At 40.1% G+C, this 20,883-nt stretch overlaps 1 protein-coding gene across 1 annotated transcript in view; it reads right to left on the bottom strand.

The window, feature by feature from the left end:
- tws (protein phosphatase 2 regulatory subunit tws) overlaps positions 1 to 10,807 on the bottom strand; it is a 118,513-nt gene extending 107,706 nt beyond the window's left edge. Inside the window, exon 1 of the mRNA XM_065223187.1 lies at positions 10,646 to 10,807. Within this exon, the coding sequence (XP_065079259.1) occupies positions 10,646 to 10,709 (64 nt within the window). The 5' untranslated portion in view covers positions 10,710 to 10,807. The remainder of the gene's footprint in view (positions 1 to 10,645) is intronic.
- Between the last annotated feature and the right edge of the window lie 10,076 nt (positions 10,808 to 20,883).

Here is a 20,883-nt window from a genome sequence, read left to right as displayed (position 1 = left end):
TGGGTCCCGAAGAAAATCATTATTATTTTTGGCTCACTCAGTACCAGAACAACGGTCCCAAGCAGTCCCAAGCTATTTCACTCACCCCTGCATGTTCTGCATGAATCCACACACCCCTGATGTTATCTGTCAAACTTTCATAGCGAATCAAAACAAACATAGTGTAGTAATAGAATTTCAACTAGAATAGGGTATGTTAATCGTTTGCTTGGGACCAATAGGCTACTAAAGTGGTGAGCCAATTTAAAATCGTTAGTTTCGTATTGATTGTTGATACCACCGCGACCATAACTTTGATCTATTGTGGTGTATCCTCTTTTGATTTTGCCGTAACGCAATGGCAAGATGCTATTTATATGAGCAACCACCACTACTGTTGTTGGCAATTATCCCAAATAGGTAATGCATTCCTTATGAAATGTATAACTTGATTGGGAGAAGCAGCCCAGATTTCCCAGGGTTCCATAAGCCCCTTATCTAGATATATACGTCGTTTGTGAAATAGTGCAGCGCAGTCACACAGCAAATGTTTAGAGCTCTCACTCTCTAGTTTACAAAAACGGCATCTGTCTTCATCAACTTTTCCGATAAGTTTAAGGTGATATTTACTAGGACAGTGTCCTGTAATTAAACCAGTATATGTACTCAAATCGTGTTTCGATAAGGTCAGCAGTTTTTGTGTGTGCAAAGCGTTGGGCTCTATGAAACGTTTTGATTGCCGGGAATTTAAGGTATTATTCCAGTTGCACTGTACCTTTATTCTTTCCCAGTTATTGAACTCCATTTTAAGAGCACAAAAAGATAATCCTAAAAATGGTTCAGGTCCAATAAATTGCATTGATGATCCCACTTTAGCCAATTGATCAGCTTTTTCGTTCCCTTCGATTCCGCAATGACCAGGAACCCAGTATAGGTTAACCTTATTACAGTAGGACAAATGCTGCAATAGCTTAGTGCATTCCTAAACCAGTTTTGAAGTGCAAGTTTTGGACTTTAGAGCATTCAACGCTGCTTGGCTATCTGAACAGATACATATGTTTGCATTTTTATAATTTATTTTTAAGCAAATCGTGGCACATTCTAGGATGGCATATATTTCAGCTTGAAATACTGTTGGCCATTTTCCCATCGGCACCGATAGGCTGATCCCAGGACCACTTATTCCAGCCCCAACCATATTATCTTGTTTCGATCCATCCGTATAGAATACTATTGACCCAGGACGAAAAGATGGCCCTCCTGTATTCCAATCATAACGAGTCACTTCAGGAACTTTGAATTGGTGATTGAAGTTATTACGCTTTAACATCCAGTCTTCATTCATTAAAATTAGTGGACTTATTTGAAACTCTTTTAAAATGCTCAGATGTCCAATAAGATCTCCATCAAAGAAATTCATGGACCGTTTGAGCCTCAGAGCACTTTTCATTGCATCCATTTGAATAAATTGATGTAAAAGAAGAATATTGAGCAGAGCATCTAATGCCTTCGAAGGAGTACTACGCATTGCTCCAGTAATGGAAAGAGTAGCAAGTCTTTGTAACTTGTTCAATTTAACTTGTGCCGTTTGTTGTCTGGTTTTCGGCCACCAGATTAGTGATGCATAAGTGATTCTGGGTTTAACAATAGCCGAGTAGATCCAATGTATCATCTTCGGCTTTAGACCCCATTTTTTACCAAATGATCTTTTACAGACTCAAAAAGCATTTGTTGTTTTTTCTATTTGTTGTTTCATATGTCTGTTCCAGCAGAGTTTACTATCTAGGATTACTCCCAAGTACTTAACTTCTGACGACAGTGATAATTTACCATCTCCTAGTTTAAGATCAGTGGTAGAGACTCTACGTCTTTTGGTAAAGGGTACAATTGATGTTTTCGTAGGATTTATGTTCAGTCCTTCTTGTGTGCATCATGATAGCAACCGGTGAGCACTCGTGTTTATTTCAGTTACCGTGTTGACGTAATTTGTGATGAGCCCCGGTCCCTTTCAAATTGTATCATTATTTATATACACGCTCGTTTATTTTTACTCTAAAGTGAGTAACTTCTACTCAGTTTGGTATTTTTATTCAAAATGTCAAAAACTGAGTAACATTAATTTAGCAAACTGAGTAACATTTACTCTGTTTATCTTAAATCAATGATTACTCACTTTAGAGTAACCATCCAAAAAATCACTCATCGTGCATTTGTCAAAGAGTTACAAAATGTTCGTAGTCCCCGTTTTTTCTTCAATCATGAAATTCCTATAGATATAATAATTTAAAATTGTAGAATCAACATCGACGAGCATTGCAGCATCTTCAGAAACCAACTATTTCGAAACCAAACAGGAACCATTGCAGAACAAAGAGGATGTGTGGATTTTGCAGCAGAAGGAAATTTTGGACCTGGCGAAAGAGGAACATTAGGCAAGATGCCAATCAACTATTGTGTAGGATCGGGAGACGTTCGAATGATCTCAATGTCTGGAGCAATTCAATCGCCACCCGCATAAACGCGAACCATCACATGACCTTACCGATAATGGTTATAAATTGTTTATAATCCCTGCTAAACTTCAACTGAAATGGTTATGGAACCTTACGTGAACGTTTGTGTGATAAAGTTTTAACCTTATGTGTTATGGTTTGTTGGAAGCGGACCTTACAAATAATGGGTTGTTAAGAACCATTACCATTCCAAATTCTTGTTTTCTCCATACATTTTCGGAAAGAGAACTATATTAGAACGTTTTTACTTATGGTTTGAGAACATTAATGGTTATGGTTATGGTAGTCAGTAAGGTCCATTAATGGTTTTGTATTATCACTCAACTTTACGTGAAATATATCGTGAATTGGTAATCAGTAATTTACAGGCAACCAATTCGCGATATATTCCACATAAAGTTGATCGTGGTTGATCGATGTTACAAAACCATTCATGGACCTTACTGGTTACCATAACCATTACCATTAATGTTCTTAAACCATAAGTTAAAAGGTTTTAGTAAAGTTTTCTTTCCGAAAATGTATGAAGAAAACAAGAATTTGGAATGGTAATGGTTCTTAACAACCCATTATTTGTAAGGTCCACTTCCAAAAAACTATAATACTTAAGGTTAAAACCTCGGTTAAAACTTTATCATTAAACGTTCATGTAAAGTTCCATAACCATTTCAGTTGAAGTTTAGCAGCGATTATAAACAATTTATAACCATTATCGGTAAGGTCAATTTATGGTTCGCGCTTATGCGGGCAGCATTACTTTGCACTTCATACTCGACTTTATATCAACAAGCCAGAAGGTAGATTTCTTAAATCTGATTTTGTGAGCAATGATATGTATAGAAAGTTCGAATCAACTTTCAGAGGACTGATGTACCAATGTTCTCCATATGAGAAGTCTTTAAAATTAATGGTATCTTTGCAATGTAACGAGATGTAACCTTAATGTTATTATTTTATCTCTTAATAAATGTGTTTACTTTTCTCACATTCTCTAAATGTCAATTCAAATTACTCATTTTAAATACCGATATATTTTACAAGAACTGAGTAACATTCACTCAGTTTTGCTAATTTCCCGAAAACCGGAACTGAGTAGAAGTTACTCTGAATTTGACAAATGCATCCATTACTCAAAAGTGAGTAACTTGGGTTTACTCTCTTTAGAGTAGTTCCACTTTTACCGAAAGTGAGTGGATTTCTACTCACTTTAGAGTAAAAATGAATGAGCGTGTACGATCCATATATTTGAAATGACGTTTCACATCCATCTAGTAATGGCCGATTTTCATTCGAATTATCGATTAATCGATTAACGAACCGAAAAGTAAAATATTTGCAATCGGTTATATCATGCCGATATAAGCATTAACTTCTTCAGATGATCATCACCGATTGTTTCAAACATGTGCTGCACTCTTATTGGTGGAAAAATGGCAGCACAACAAACAAAAAAAAATCGATTAGTTGTTAATCGAGTAATTAAAAAATGGGACATCTCTGATTTTGGTATGTTTATTTTGATAAAATTGAGCGCAAAATTTCATCTCTACCGAAGGGGCAGCAAAACCACAAAATTACCTTGAATACGGAGGGGTATTCAATGGATGAAAGGGACCGTGAAAGAGGACACTAAAATAGAAAGTTTTTCTTCCGACAGTTTCATCTTAGTATTCATCTTTGATGATAGTGTGAATTTTAATGCTTTTTGCATTCTATCAAATACAATTTTATCAAATTTTCCGCGAACTATAATAACAATGTCGTCAGCAAATCCGATTACTTCAAATCCTTGATGCTTTAACTTTAAAAGAAGATCATCAACTACCAGAGACCACAGAAGTGGAGAAAGAACTCCTCCTTGAGGACAGCCTTTTACAGCTGTTACTTTTACTAGTGCATCTCCAAGATTAGCTGATATTTCTCTTTTGGATAGCATCTCCACAATCCATTTAATTATGTTTTCATTAAAGCCCCGATTTCTCATGGCGTTTATCATTGACGAAAAAGACGCATTGTCAAATGCACCTTCAATATCCAGAAACGCTGCTAATAGAATTTCCTTTGCTGTGAAGGTTTTTTTCTATTTTAGTAACTAGCATATGAAGATCTGTTATGGTGGATTTGCCTGACTGATAGGCGAATTGGGCTCTACATAGTGGGTTACCATCAAGAACATCTGCTTTGACATATTCATCTATAAGTTTTTCTATTAACTTCAAAAATATTGATGAAAGACTTATTGGTCTAAATGATTTCGGTGAAGTTTTGTCTTTTTTGTTTGCCTTAGGTATGAACACCACCCGGACTTGCCTCCATATTTTTGATATGTACCCTAGAAGAAAGCTCGATTTGAAGAGCTTGATTGAAATAGGAATTATTAAAGTTTTGCACTTTTGGATATGTGCTGGAAAAATTCCATCTACACCTGGGGATTTGAATGGGCTGAAAGAGTCTATTGCCCATTCAATTCTAGAGTCTGTAAATAGAATGTTTGCTAGATTGACAGCCTCCTTGTTGAACACTACTAGTTCACAAGAGTTATTCATTCTAGTAGTACCATTTTGTTCTTCACATCTTAGAGATGTATCTTGTATGCAGTCAGTAGTAGGACTAGACCCTGGAAAATGAGAATGCATCATCATTTCCAAAGTTTCTGTTGCATTTATAGTAAAAGAGCCATCAGCTTTTTTAAGAGCTTGTTACGTTTTCGTTTTGCAACAAGCTCCCAGGCCGTTAGAACGGTCCTTTGAGAGAACTTTATGAAGCCTTGCAGTTTCAGGAGTGCTTTCTATGTTTTCACACATGTGCCTCCAGTCTTTTCACTTGGATCTTCTTATTTCTCTGCTATACTCACTTAGAGCCTCTTTATACTGAGACCAGTTTGCTGTGCATTTGGCAGAATTGAATAGTTTCCTAGCCCTTTTCCTTAGTTTTTCTAATCCATCATTCCACCATGGCACATTTCTGTTAGTCGTGCGCACCTTTGCAGGGCAACTAATATCATAAGCCTCCATTAACATCAGCATGATACAATTTATCGATACTAGCGCCAAATTGGTCGAAAGTGGAACATCTATAGAGAAAATCAGGAGATGCTAACACCACGTAACGGCGACGTTCCCACTTATTTTACACAAGTTTCTGACCGAACATGAACGTCTGTTCTCTGTGGCTAAGGTATGTATTTCTGAGAACAATTGAAAGAGAAATTTATGAATAACTTCAAGTGAATTCTTAGTTTTGAGTAACATTCCAAGAGAATTCTATATTTAATTTCGGATGTTTTGAGGTTTGTTCGTACTTAGTAGATAAACAATTCAATGGAAAACTCCAATTCTGAGGATCGTTTCGAGGAGGTTTCAAGGCATCTTCTTATCTAGGGTTTTACGCTTCTGTTGCCAATTTGAAAGGGATCAGTGCTGGTCGCAGATGACGATCATGTGGTAACTAAAAAAATACGGATGTTGACCGGTGTGTAAAATCCTGAGCATTCAAGTGTTCATTATGCTGATGGAAAAGCAGTTGAGGTATAGCGGAGAAATACGGTGAAGTGAAATGAATTATCAGGGAGAAATTCCTTGCGTAGTTGGGTCCGAGGCCCAACATGTACACAGGTGTACGGGGTGTATACATGGGCGTGAGATACGGTATCCCTAACTCGCTGCAATTCCTCAATCGGATGGAGAATACATTCTATAAAGGGAAAACAATATGTGTTTCTTGTGTAAGATGGAGGAGCACCGAATAAGTTCTTGCCAGAAAAACAAAAACCGTACGAATTTGGACATTTTTGGACAACGCCCGGAGGCCGAGGAGAAATTTAGATAGAGCTCGAATTAGGGCGTAACAGCTTTTGCAAACAATGACTTCTTTCGATGATATCTAGAAAGTCAAGGCTCGTCCACGCAAATCAACATCACCATCGGTTAGGGGAAGCTATATTGCGTATTTTGGACCATTCTAATCTAATCTAATCTAATCTAATTCAAAAGCATAATGCAAAATGATTAAGTTAGATAACGCATAATCATGTTTCATGTCAGTATTGGTTTTTATCTGAGATATGACACGAACGTCAAAACGGCCAGGCCAACTGCGTTGTATTTGCCTCGGTAATTGCCGCAAAGATGATCCTTGAAAATGATTCCAGCTCAAATAAGAATATTTAAACAACGAAGCATTTCTCGAATTCACTGGGGAAGGATGAATGGATATACCGTACCAAAGGCTCGAGTTATATGAATGTGATTGCAATAATATTGAATATATCATATAATTTATGGTAAATATAATGTTAAACATAGCAATGGAACGGTCTAACCGTATGTCTCCTATGTTATTCATATCCCATCCTGTCCAACTGCTGTGCCCAAATTGGGTCGTTTAGGGGTATTGAGATAAATATATATTCGTTATCTGCATTAAAAATGGAACCGAAATCCAAAATTTCATCAATTTTGGTACACTGGAACTATTTTAAATAAGTACAACTACATTAGCAAAAATCACCACCTTAGCGCCCCTTGGTGGGACTTTGTATAGACTTCTCTGACGTTTGTGAAATGTACAAGTACACGCAGAAAAAAATATTTTAAACGTAATAATATTTGACGTAAAATTAATAAGAATTTCATTTTGTTTTGGCTGCAAAAAGATATCACTATTATTTCAACAATCCAGTATCTTTGTTTCTAAAAACCCATGGATTGTTAAATCAAAAAGAAAATCTTTTCGAATTTACAAGAGCTTTCATGGTTTTGACGTGAGCTGTCAAATTTGGCAGCTGGGTCAACAAAAAAATATGTTTGTTTTTAAAAGAGATTTCTTGTTGATTCAATCAAATTAATTTTATTAAGCCTGAAAATAAACGCAGTAGAAATAAAAATATGTTTATTGATTCAATGTTTTGTTTTCTTTTAATATCAATCAAAATTACAATTGAATTAAAAAAAACTTTTCTGAGGCATAAAATCACTCCGGTTCATGAGTTGATGGGTCAATAGGTAGGGTGCAGGTGTGGGAGCTGCCTTCCTGGCGTCGGGAGCATTGGTACTCAGTACGGAAAACAAGATCGACGAAAAAAAATCAAGGAAAAAAATATAGAAAAACTGTTTATATTTCGCAACTGCAGCATACTTACTTACCTCAAGTCTCAAGATTTTCGGAAATGTTGCACTTATTTCCCGAAATTCACTGTTAAAAACAATATTAACGCCGAAAGCGAAAAAAAAACTGAATCAAACGAGAACAGTCTTGTGTTATTGTTTACATTTTTGTCTGGGAACGAGGGAATGGTTGTTAGTTATTTTTGCAATCATGGCCCGGGGAATGGACCCAACAAATAAATGCTAAATTAAAATGAGCTATTGTTGGCTTAATAAAAGAATATTGTTATTTTAACAATAGTTGCAGTTGAAGAGTGGCTTATTAGAATAAAAAGAATCTTATTTTGAATTTATTTGAATAAGTATTATCGAAACAATAAAACGCAATATAATTTCAACCGGAATTGTTTGTTTAAATACAAATAAAGTTTTTTTTTGGTTCAATGCAAACAATTTTCTGTCCGTGTATTAGTACAAAACTTTGGGTAAATTATAAGTATTAGTGCAAGAAAACCTTTGAATTTACCCAAAGCTCTGCACTAATACTTGTGCAATTCACAAACGTCAGAGAAGTCTATGGGAGCGAGCTGTCAACGAATAGATTTAGTGTCAACGATCAAAAATTGAAATCTTAATTTAAAAATCGAGATGAATGTCTACGGGATCGATAAAAATATCGTTGTGCTCAGAAAACGAAGCTCTATCAGATGATTTATAAAAATCTGTATATTTTTCGAATTTAAACAACCCAATTGGCTTCTTTAAGAGTATTGAGGTAAATGCATGTTCGTAATCTGCATTAAAAATGGAACCCATACCAAAAATTTCATCAATTTCGGTACCCTGGAACTATTTTAAATAAGAACGATTACATTTGCAAAAATCACCTTATTAGCACCCCTCGATATCTTGTATGGGAGCGAGCTGTCAGTTTGTCACTTTAGTGTCAAACAGTAATTTGCTTTAAATCTTGATTTAAAAATCGAGATGAAGGTGTGTGGGTTCGAAAAAAATATTACTGTGCTCAGAAAACAAAGTTCTTTCAGAAAATATATAAAAACCGATATATTTTTCAAAATTAAAGAACCCAATTGCCGAGTTAAATTTAACTTGTAATCAAAAAGTGACATTTCGAAAGTTAATTTCAATGTTCGAAAATCCCTGTGTTGACGATTGACCGGTTTTCGAACAGAACTCAGCTACAGTTGTCAAAGTCTAACCCGGCAAATGGGATACAGCCTTAGACTTAAAACTGATCAAAGGAAATCTGTGGTGGCCTTTTTCGAGGCCTTTCTGAATTTTGTTGTACACATGCTTGGATTTCATTTTATTGATTTCGCCTTCTGATGACATCGACGATGGACCTCACCAACCGAGATCCAAATCTGAGGCCACCATGCCCGAATTTGTACCGCAGGCATCGATGAATGAAGTCCTGTAGCTTTTGAGTGCTTTCCGCTGATCTCACATGAGTTGAAACCCGAAAATTTAGTACGTTCACTAATCTGATTTGATCCTCATATATTTCGTAAGATCGCAGAGGTAGCCCTACTAAGCCTTCTTCATTCGAGCACTTATGTCACACTTGGTCCCACCCTCTGACGCTATCTGATAACTAAATACCAAGATATTGGAAGCTTTCGACTTTCACCACTGCTTGCCCTACTGTTGGCATCCAACGATTTGGTCTGGCAGAAGTTGATGCGGAGACCTACCGCAGAGGAGCTTACGGCTAGGTCGTTGAGCTTACTAAGCATTTCAGGACGCAGTTGGGCTAACAAAGCAATGCCATCAGTCAATTAGAAGTCGTTAATGTCAAAGCAGCTTATGGTTCGGTGCACGCTCAATTACACCTACCAAAATATCGTCGATTATAGCGAGGAATATCGGTGGTAGTATACATCCTCGGCTCACACCAGCACCGCATAAGGTCGGATAAGGCTCCGTTATGCAGAGCGCCGCATGCTCATGCCCCGCAGTTTTTCGTAATTGAGTCGGGCGAATGCCTTTTCGGACTGAATGAATACCAATTACAGGGACTCTTGGAATTGTTGACCTGCTCCAGGATTACACGGAGCGTGACAATATGGTCCACACAAGACCTTATCATCCACACAAATCACAGGCATGATCTATGGAATTGTTGGGTTTCGCGAATAGCATTATTTGCGCTTCTCATTAATATGTCACCAAGTCAATGTCAATGGTAATGTTGTCAAATGTTCCAACTCAAGGTTCGCTAGCTGAAAAATGTTTATTTTCAAACAAGTGAACGGTATTCCCTTAACTGAAATGCATTTCATAACTCAAACTAGTTATTAAATGCATTTAAAGCACAGAGAACAGACGTTGAGACTCGAAGATTTTTTTTCTAAAAACTAGTGTAAAAATTTCTATTCGACTTAAGTGTCTCAAAACGGCGACTACCCCACTTAACACCCTCTTTGACAACCTGATGGTACTGGTGTTGCACAATTTATACTAGACACTAAGTGCCGGTAACGCCAAGTGGCAATTTTCAACAGAAAATTTATCGATACTAGCGCCAAATTGGTCGAAAGTGGAAAGCTTATAGAGGAAGCGCCACATAACGGCGATGATCCCACTTATCTTTATACAAGTTCCTGACTGAAGTTGAACGTCTGTTCTCTGGTGTTTAAAGTGCATCACTGTGCATTTGACACTTCTAGACGATTTGATATTGCACAATTTTGACAGATGCGTGTCATCACTTAGTCACAGAGAACAGACGCCCAACTTCCACCAGAAACTTGGGTAAAGATAAGTGCGAACGTCGCCGTTACGTAGCGCTAGCGTCTCCTCTATAAGTTTTCCACTTTCGACTAATAGTTCTCTGTGGCTAAAGGTCACGAGTTCAAATCGCATCACCGCAAAAGTCACGAATGACCTAAACTGCGTTAAAATGACTACAATACAAACAAAAACTGGAAGTGTTTTGCAGTTAGCGAACGTTTCAGCTAAAATTTCGCTTATGGCGAACATTCGGTGTCCCAAAAAATCGTGTTAAAAACCAATCGATCTACTTACCCCCGCTGCCACTGGTGCTGCTGATGAACTGCTTCTTGGTCCCATTGACGGCCGTATTGATCATGTAGCCGATCTTGGTAAAGCTGGACTGTCGTATCACAGGTCGTGGCGGTATCGGCGGCGGCGAGTTGGGACTATGCGGAGGACTGACATATTCTGGACTTCCACCGCTCCCTCCTCCACCTCCACTGCCACCCCCGCCGGGAATGGCAATCGGACTGGAGCTCAGCGTCGAGCGGCCCCATCGGCCCAACGAGGGTGTGCTCTGCCTAATGCTAGTTTGAACTTTGGCTGTTTGGAAGAAAATAGAAAGGAATACCCCGATGTTAGTTGCTGGTTAATTTCAATCAACGGCACAACAACAAAGTAATCTGCGCTGAAATAAATAAGACTTTCATCGCCTACTATCGAATTTGGTGGTGCACTCCGCACGATTATTTATGAGAGGAAAAAATGTAATGTCATTTGTTTACGTCATAGTGACGTATATTCTATTGAAAACCTTGACAAATTTCATCCATTTCTTTACTCTGGAGTGCGTTTTGAATAGGTAGTATGTGACAAACGTAAACAAATTGACATTTAAGTGCTACCAGACACTCTGCTTATGCCTTGTTCAGACTATAGAGTTATAACATGTTATAGCGCTATCTTGAGGGTGGTTTGTAACATGTTATAACTCTGTAGTCTGAACGTACTATTAAACGCTGTGCAGACTGGAGAGTTATAACATGTTATAACGGTTGTCAAATAATTGCAACACAGAAACCACCATCAAGATAGCGCTATAGCATGTTATAACTCCGTACACAGCAAAAAAAATGTAATATCGATCAACGTAATTCAAGCTGATGTATGAAATAATGATGTAATAGCAAAAAGCAGATACAATATTACATCAATGGATGTAATTTTGTTCGCAAAATCGATGTACATCGTACAATGTGATATTACACAACCGATGGATTGACCTGGTTGCAGCAGTTTCGATGTAATATTCAACAACTTTTTTTGCTGTGTAGTCTGAACGTACTATTACTCTTCGTAATAGTATGTTCAGACTACAGAGTTATAACATGTTATAGCGCTATCTTGATGGTGGTTTCTGTGTTGCAATTATTTGACAACCGTTATAACATGTTATAACTCTCCAGTCTGGACAGCGTTTAAAGGAAAATGTGGGCCCACTACCTCATTTCTGTTTCATTTAAAAAAAAAACTATTTGTCGTATGTGCCAACCGATCAAACATACCGATCAAAACACTTATTCATGGGGGCGACAGAGAAAAAGAGAGTCTATCAAAACACTTGATTGCATTACTTATGTTTATCATTATCAAATCTACACTGCGTGTCGTCGTCGCGCGCTGATAACACGCAAAAAACACTCCATTAAATCAGGCCAACCAGAGGAAGGATTTATGAAACACAACCGCAAATATTCACTCGGAAGTCGTACGCAGAAGAAGACCACAAAGTCTATGCAAATAAATGTAAACAAAGGCAGACGCGAAATTTAATACTTCACCACGTGGTCAGAGTTTCAGTTCCGTTGCCATTGGCACCTGGCGGCATTCGCCTCCGTCCGACCGACCGACCGACAGCCAGGAACAAAAAAAGGAATGAAAGCAAATTTCCAAGGAAAAGTAATCGAGAACAAAATGTTATTTTTTTTCCCTGCGGTTGTTTGGATGCACCTCAATAATTCGGTGCTGTTTGTTTATAGTTGTTGTTATTTACAGTCAAACTGGTCCACAGCTGTGCCAACGTGGATTGATCAAAACTTTCCACCGAAAAGTCTCAACTTTCTCGCTGGTTCACATTGATGAATTGCACTGTTTACGAACGGTGCTTATTACCGTATATTGCAAGGGCGTTGTTGTTGACAGCGTCTTTGGACTTTTTTTATTTTCGCATTCCGATTCTCATTGCCTACCCAGATAAAAAAAAAAACCGTAAGTAAACCATAAAAAAAATAACTTTTTTGTTCGAGATGATATTCACAATTCATTTTATGGTAAAGTTATCTTATAAGATAACAACAACAATATATTTATAATGCATCCTATAGATGCGAAATTTTACCGCTTATTTATCAATAATTTCATGGTATAAACAATATAGTTTGTTGTATTTTTATGTTTATTAACCTTTTTTCTTCATCCAGTTTGTTTATTTGGAAGGCGCTATCGCGTTAGCTTTACGGAGCCGATAATTCATTGTTCACTGTTTGAAGCAAAGTTCACTTCAAGACCAACAATTGAAATGGCCTCAACTCAATTTTGTAAACAAACCTTGTAAGGCCATTTTCTCACGAACCGCAACCTACATTCGGAAACCTGAACCACAATCGAGTACAGGAGAATTTCCCCTACCGGTTTATTCTGTTGTTTTGCCTTGGCGGACTTCGGTTCGCGAGAAAATGGCCTTACAAGGTGTGTTTACAAAATGGAGTTGAGGCCTTTTCAATTGTTGGTCTTGGCTTAATTCTATGCCTAGTAGGGGTTTTGGGGCGAATACTCGCGGCTTACTCGAGGTTAGAAGGGTACAAGGGTCGAATGATATGATCAGGGGAGGAGCTTAGGGGTGGGTTTTCGTTGTCTCATCAGAGCGTTGTCGCCAGTATGAACGATCCATTCTTTGCTCGACTGCCGAGCTGTTCAGTCCGTATTTTCGCTCGAGTTCTCGATCCAATTTTGTTTCGTTTTGTGCTGTCACGTTGCGCCGTGGAAGTGTCGCCACCTTCTCGCGCTCTGGCAAGTTTAATTGAACCTGCAAACAGGAAACAAATGGTGCGTAAGCGTGCCAATGAGTCAGCAGCGGGCCCTTCAAAGAAGGTGCTAATCAAGCCCAGCGCGTCGCAGGATGACGCCGGAAAACGGGTACTGCAAGCCAACCAGTATGCAGTACTCCCGAAAGAAAATGGCGATCGTGACGCCGTTCCCATTGCAAGAAGAGAGCGGATTCCCCCGCTTTTCACGCCGATGAAGGATGTTGCCAAGCTGGGTGCCAAACTGGCAAACACACAAGCTGCTGCCTCGCTTCAAGCTTTGTAGCATCGGTACCAACATCATGTGCTCCAGCCTGGAGGAGTACAAACAAATAGGATGTTTCCTGAAGGACAACAACGTGGACTTCTTCACACATGATCTGCCATCGAGCAAGCCACTGAAGGTGGGTTTGCGTGGATTACCGTCGTTCGAGGCGACTGCGGTGAAATCCGAGCTGAAGCGGTTTGGGCTCAAGCTTGAGACAGTGTACCCGATGAACCGGCGTCCCAACCCCAACACCAGCTTCCGTGATCAGTTGTTCCTGGTGCGTTTCACGAAGGGATCCACCAATCTTGCGGCTCTGAGATCCAAAATCCGGGACCTGTTTCAGGTCATCATCAGTTGGGAGCATTACGAACCCCAACATCGTGATGTAACGCAGTGTATGAACTGCCTCTCATATGGCCATGGCACCAAAAACTGCCACATGAAGACAAACTGCGGCAAGTGTGCAGGAACTCACTCAACTGCGTCCTGTGAGCAAGTCGATGACATCGAGCCAAAGTGTGTCAACTGCGGTGGAAACCGCCAAGCCTCCTGTGGTAGATAGAGTTGGTACTGAATAATAATCATAGTGAATAACGATAACTATACCTTGAGTAAACTTGATTCAGCGTGTAGTTTTATAATACAAACGACTTGAGTATACTTAAGTCAGCGTGTAGCGATTATTTGATGATGAAAGTCATTTAACTAATTTTGTAGCGCACGGTTGTGCCAGCGCAAGTCTTTGTTGAGACAAATGGCCAAGGCTTGAAACAATCGTGGATGTCCCAAGCGATTGGAGTTCATTAATATCCGTCGGAAGGCCACAATCAACAACCAGTTCGGTCGCCTCCATAATCCTGTACTCACGAAAGTCCAGTACCCAGCTCTCCAGCCCCGTCGACATGCCTAACCTTGCCCCGCTTCCGCTCAACAACCAACAAGCCAATCCTGCGAGTATCCAAATGGTTCCCAACAGTCGGACAGTTCAGCATCGTCTCGCTGCTGGTGCGGCCAGGTTCATCCACCGCCCCTGGTTTATCATACGCTGGTGCTGTCACGCTCGTGGCCGAGGTCATCATCATCATGCACACCTGCAAGACTCGATCTGAACAGCTTCATGCTGCCTTGTCACTCGTCACCAAGTATGGACCGTGAAGCTATAAAAATTGCAAATTGAAACGCTTATTCACTGACGAACAAGCATAGAGAGCTACTCGATTTCCTTAACACCAAGGAGGTCGACATTGCTATCATCACCGAGACGCATTTGAAGCCTGAACTGAACGTATTCCTTCCCGACTTCTGGCTCGTCAGACTTGATCGCACCTGCTCTGGAGGTGGAGGAGTGGCCATCGCTGCAAGACGGAACATCAGTTGCCGGCTGCTACCAAACTTCCAGCTGAAAACAATTGAAGCCAGGGGAGTGGAGGTGAGCACATCACTTGGCCCAATCACCATCATCGCGGCCTACTGCCCCAAGCAAACCAACATCAAGGACGGGTCGTCAGTGGCTCTCCGGAAAGACATCATCAAACTCACCCGGAGGAGCGGGAACTTTATCATCGCTGGCGATCTGAACGCAAAACACCAAGCTTGGGGCAACGGTCGGAGCAATAGAAACGGCATCATCCTCAATGAAGACCTACATCTTGGCCCCGGACTCTCCCACCCGGTTGAGTCGGTCTGGGGTCCATGCGACCATCGACATCTTCGTAAGCAACATGTGACACAACATCTCGCAACCTGTGGCATTCCAGGAGCTGAGCTCGGACCACTACCCGGTGGTGGCCGAAGTTGGATCCTCGGTAAACCGATTCGAAGCTTCCCGGCACACCCACCATCGAGTCAACTGGGCGCAATATCAACACTGTGTCGACACAACCATCGACTAAGATGTCCAACCGGGGACGTCCGAAGATGTTGACCGGTGTCTACAAACCATCGAGGAGGCGATTTCCCGGGACAGGGAACAACATGTGCCGTATCCAGACAGGTGAGTAACACTCTGAACCTTGACAGCCCTACCAAAGATCTCATTAGACTCCGTAACACCATTCGTAGGCAGTACCAGCGTACTGGCCTGCCTAACTTGAAGTCCAATTGTAATCGATTAACAAAGATCATTCAGGCCAGGATGGTGGATCTCAGAAATAACGATTTTGCTAGTAAGATCCACTCTCTCAGATTATGCTTAGCCTTTCTGGAAACTTACAAAAATTCTTAAAAACAAGCCTAGGCCCATTCCACCACTGACCCTACTGGATCATCACGGCGACCCACTGGTTCATCTGATAACTCCTGAAGAGAAGGCTGCCGCGGTAGGTCAACACTTCGTCAGCTCCCGTAATCTCGGACAAAACATCATCAGCCATCATGATGTTGAGGTTGCTGAAAATGCAACCAATCTTCTTCAGATTCCTAACTTTTTCCAGAGGAATCCTAGATTACGGCTGACGAACTGTTGGCCTATATCAAATCATCTAAAAACATGAAGGCCCCAGTTTTCGACAACATCCTGAATCTGGAACTTAAACACTTGAGTTCCAGATTCTAAAACCATCTGGCACTGATTTTTAATCAGTGCCTCAGACTTGGTTACTTCCCCTCGTGTTGGAAGTCAGCTAAAGTCATACCCATCCCGAAACCTGGGAAGGATCCGTCCTCACCTTCAAGTTATCGACCAATCAGCCTTCTCTCAGGGTTATCAAAACTGTTCGAAAGAGCAGTCTACCACCGGCTCCTAACATCTGCCGATGAAAACAACTTGTTACTCGAGGAACAGTTTGGTTTTCGGAAAGGTCGTTCGACCGTCCACCAGCTGATTCGAGTAACACACATTCTCAGACGGAACAAGTCTGTTTCGAAAACATCCGCCATGGCGTTGTTGGACGTTGAAAAAGCGTTCGACAATGTCTGGCATGATGGCCTGGTCGTCAAATTGCATCTTCCTAGTGAAGATAATAAACAACTATCTATCGGACAGGACGTTCCGAGTCTCTCTGAATGGCATCACATCGGATGCATTCAACATCGGTGCCGGGGTTCCACAAGGAAGCATCCTTAGCCCCATCCTATTCAACCTGTTCACCTCCGATAGGCCGGCTCTCCCTGATGGTGGATCGTTGTCTCTGTTCGCAGATGACACATCCATCGTCTACAAGGGTAGGGTCATCGGAGCTCTGACTTTTAAACTTCGGAGAGGCCTGGACGTCCTGTCTGAATATTTCAACAGCTGGAAGATCTGTATCAACGCGGCAAAGACCCAGGCCATTATCTTTCCACACTCTAAATCTCCCAGACTTGTTCCGTCGGAGAATAACAAGATCTGCCTGAACGGCACAGTGGTGGAATGGTCCAAAGAGGTCGTGTACCTCGGGCTAACACTAGACAGCGAGCTTCTTTTCAGGGAGCACGTTGACAAAACAAAAACCAAGTGCAACATCTTGATAAGATCGTTGTATCCAGTTATCAACAGGAAGTCAACCCTGTCCCTGAAAAATAAGCTTGCTGTCTACAAACAAATCATCCTTCCTGTAATCGAGTACGGTATGCCAACGGAGAGTTGCGCAAAATGCCATCACCTTAAACTCCAAAGGATCCAGAACAAGATCCTTAGGATGGTCCTAAACAGTCCCCCGCGGACTAGAAATTCTGAGATCCACCTCCTGGCTGGAATTCAGACATTAGAAGAACGGAGAGTATTCATCCTGGAAAGGTTCAGAGACACCTGTCTGAGATCAAATCATCAGATCATACGTGATCTAGCACGTTAGGTTAAGTTATACTCGTAGTTAGGTAGGTTATCACCTTTTTCAATTCAAATAAAACACATCCCCAAAGGGGTATTCTGTAAACTAGTTGAAAAACGCAAATATTAAATTAAAATATCAAATTAAACAAAGATGAAGAGCCAGGTAGGCTAATCAATTGAAATGATAAATCAATGTACTACCATAATCAACAGAAATAAACATAATTTTACTACTACTAGTATGAACAGTCGGTTCTAGATGTTTATTAACCATTGGTTTGTAACAATAAGTTGTATTGTATTTCTATAATATTTTTAATTAGGGATAATTTGATACATTGCGCGATTTTTTCTTGTAAATGAAGCAAGAAAATACCTTTATCAGCCACAGAAACTAACGATTTTTAATTGGCTCACTACTTTACTGTCCTATTGGTCCCAAGCAAATCGATTAACGTATTCTATTCTAGTCGAAATTCTAGTACTACACTATGTTTGTTTTGATTCGCTATATGCAAGTTTGACAGATGAAATGAGGAGTTCATGCACGGTAAGAAAAAAGTACCCAACGGAAAGTTCACTTTTACTTACTTTTGACTAGTTTGTCTCCTTTTCTCCTTCTAATGTTGTCAAAAACGGAGGAGCAAAACCACCCAACAGGGGCAGTAAAGTGTGGGAACCCAACGTTGAGTATAACCATATTTACCTACTTTTGGGTACAACTAACTTACTTTTGCATTGAAAGCTAGTGGAAAATTCCATTCGAATTGCACACAAGTAAATGAAAACTACTTTAACCCGCTTTACCTACTTTTGGGTTCCTGCACTATAGTGCCGATATGAGTGAAAAGAACTTACTTTTGAGTACTCTTTTCTTACCGTGTGGATTTTCCTAATGTTTCGAGGGGTGCATCGATTAGCTTGGGACCGAAGAGAGTACCAGAGCTGAGCCAAAAAGTTGAGCACGTTTCTTCGGTACCTTCTGGTCTTAGAGTTACCTCTATGGTAGAACCTAATCCTAACTAAGGCATCATATGTCCAGGAAGAGTATTTTCCCGGGCGGTAGTTTAGCGGTGTTTCTTTTCAGGATCAACTTCGCAAGGTACCACATTCGCAATACTTAACAGTTCAGTGTCAAAATTTCATAAGGGCGAACCTACTCTTGTAAATAATGACTTCTTCAATCGTCAATTTCTCGTAACTCAATGGTTACTCCAGTGAGCTAAGATGCCAGCTGGTGCAGGAAACATTCCTTTACGTGATGGTGTCGATCTTTTATTCAAGAGAAATAGATGGTTAAAGCCACTTTGAAATGCTGGCGATGAATCAGTGCAGCCGGGAAGATACTCAAAGGTGCATGTCTTTGGTTTTCTGAAGATCACTGCCAGATGGATTGCATTACTCTCAACTAGTAGAAAGTAAAACGCAGTTTTGTTATTAGAAATCCCAACGTTAACGGTTTCCTTGAATGCATCTTCATTACTACCGGTTTTATAATAACTGCTTATTTAATTAAAAATCCCCATGGGAAGCACTATTTAAAAAATGTTAAACATTACCTTGGAAATAAACAAAATCGTTTTTCAATGTAAGGGGGAACTTTTGACGTAGGACTACGTCTGTGATGACTATATGGGGGTACACTTTGTGAAAACCGAAAATGGAACATGTAACAAAATTATGAAAGATTTTGAACGTTAATAACTCAGTTGCCCCTGGACCAATTTCAATAACTTTATCACCAATCGATTAGAAATATTTCTTCGCCTCTGTTGAATTCAAGACTTTGTCATTTTTCAAAATGTCACTATTGAAAATTGCACGAATGTGCAACTGTTGCTATGATAATTAAAATTATCACCTATTGCCTGCGAAAAGCGATTTCCTAACACAGATTTCGAAGTTGAATTCCATCCGGTCTCACCAAATGTTGTTTATTCAATCACCGTGTGGTGAGTGGTGGTGTTCTCCAGTACACCACGAAAGGCTGTCTGCAAGCAGCGAGCTGCAGCCCACAAGAGCATCCATAGAAGGAAGAAGAAGCCGCACCGCTATTGATCGGAATCAGTAGCTCTTCGTAAGTCGCTGTGGGCCATCTATGCCAAGCGCGTCATACTAAAGAATATATACAGAGAGAACCCTGCTTTAATTCCTATTCCTACACAAAACACAAGCTCCTGCTGCAGTTAACAAATAACATTTATTATATTTGACCACGTAGTCCTACGTTATCATTGCGTACAACCAACCGGGGTAAACTAACGATTTTAAACACTACTTGACTAGCCTATTGGTCCCAAGCAAACGAATAAACTTATCCCATTCTAGTCGAAATTCTAGTACTACACTATGTTTGTTTTTATTCGCTATGAAATTTTGACAGATAAATTAGGGGTTCGTGGATTTTCCAATGTTTCGAGGGGTGCATCGATTAGCTTGGGACCGAAGATAGTACCAGAGCTGAGCCAAAAAGTATTGCACGTTTCTTCGGGACCTACTATTCTTAGAGTTACCTCTATGGTACAACCAACAATCAATACGAAACTAACGATTTTAAATTGGCTCGCTACTTGACTAGCCTATTGGTCCCAAGCAAACGATTAACGTACCCCATTCTACTCGAAATTCTAGTACTAAACTATGTTTGTTTTGGTTCGCTATGAAAGTTTGACAGGTAAAATGAGGGGTTATTGGTTTTTCCTATGTTTCGAGGGATGAATCGATTAGCTTGCGACCGAAGAGAGTACCAGAACTGAGCCAAAAAGTTAAGCACGTTATTTCGGGACCTTCTTGTCTTAGAGTTACCTCTATGGTACAACCATAGAGGTAACTCTAAGACAAGTAGGTCCCGAAGAAACGTGCTCAACTTTTTGGCTCACCTCTGGTACTATCTTTGGTCCCAAGCTTGTCGAATCACCCCTCGAAACATAGGTAAAACCAATAACCCCTCATTTTATCTGTCAAACTTTCATAGCGAATCAAAACAAACATTGCGTAGTACTAGAATTTCGACTAGAATAGGGTACGTTAATCGTTTGCTTGGGACCAATAGGCTACTAAAGTGGTGAGCCAATTTAAAATCGTTAGTTTCGTATTGATTGTTGGTACAACCCCATAGGGCTGTCCCTTGTAGTTTTTTTTCCACTAGCTTGTCAAAGGTTTGTTTCGACATCCTGGCGATGTTTTGAAATCCTTTTTCATCTTCATATCGCAGTTATTGAAGGTCAAGATGAGCTACGCCTGCCGGATTTAGAGCAATTTTCCGGTAATAAGGCTGTCCACGAGACAGTTGCGATCAGCTGACTTTTTTGTTTACGAAGAACTTTTGACAGTTCACAGTAGAACTGAAAGTTCGCTCTCATATGAATTTCTGCTTTGTTTATGTTTACATTCAGCACCATTAACACCAGATTACTCACACACTCTTGATTTCTAGCTGTCAGTTGCA

Source organism: Ochlerotatus camptorhynchus, unplaced genomic scaffold (genome assembly GCF_037179485.1).
Source record: "Ochlerotatus camptorhynchus isolate MF236.1 unplaced genomic scaffold, CSIRO-AGI_Acam_v1.1 ptg000185l, whole genome shotgun sequence".
Taxonomy (NCBI): domain Eukaryota; kingdom Metazoa; phylum Arthropoda; class Insecta; order Diptera; family Culicidae; genus Ochlerotatus; species Ochlerotatus camptorhynchus.
Note: the sequence above shows the minus strand (reverse complement) of the source record. Positions and strands in the feature narration are given on the sequence as shown.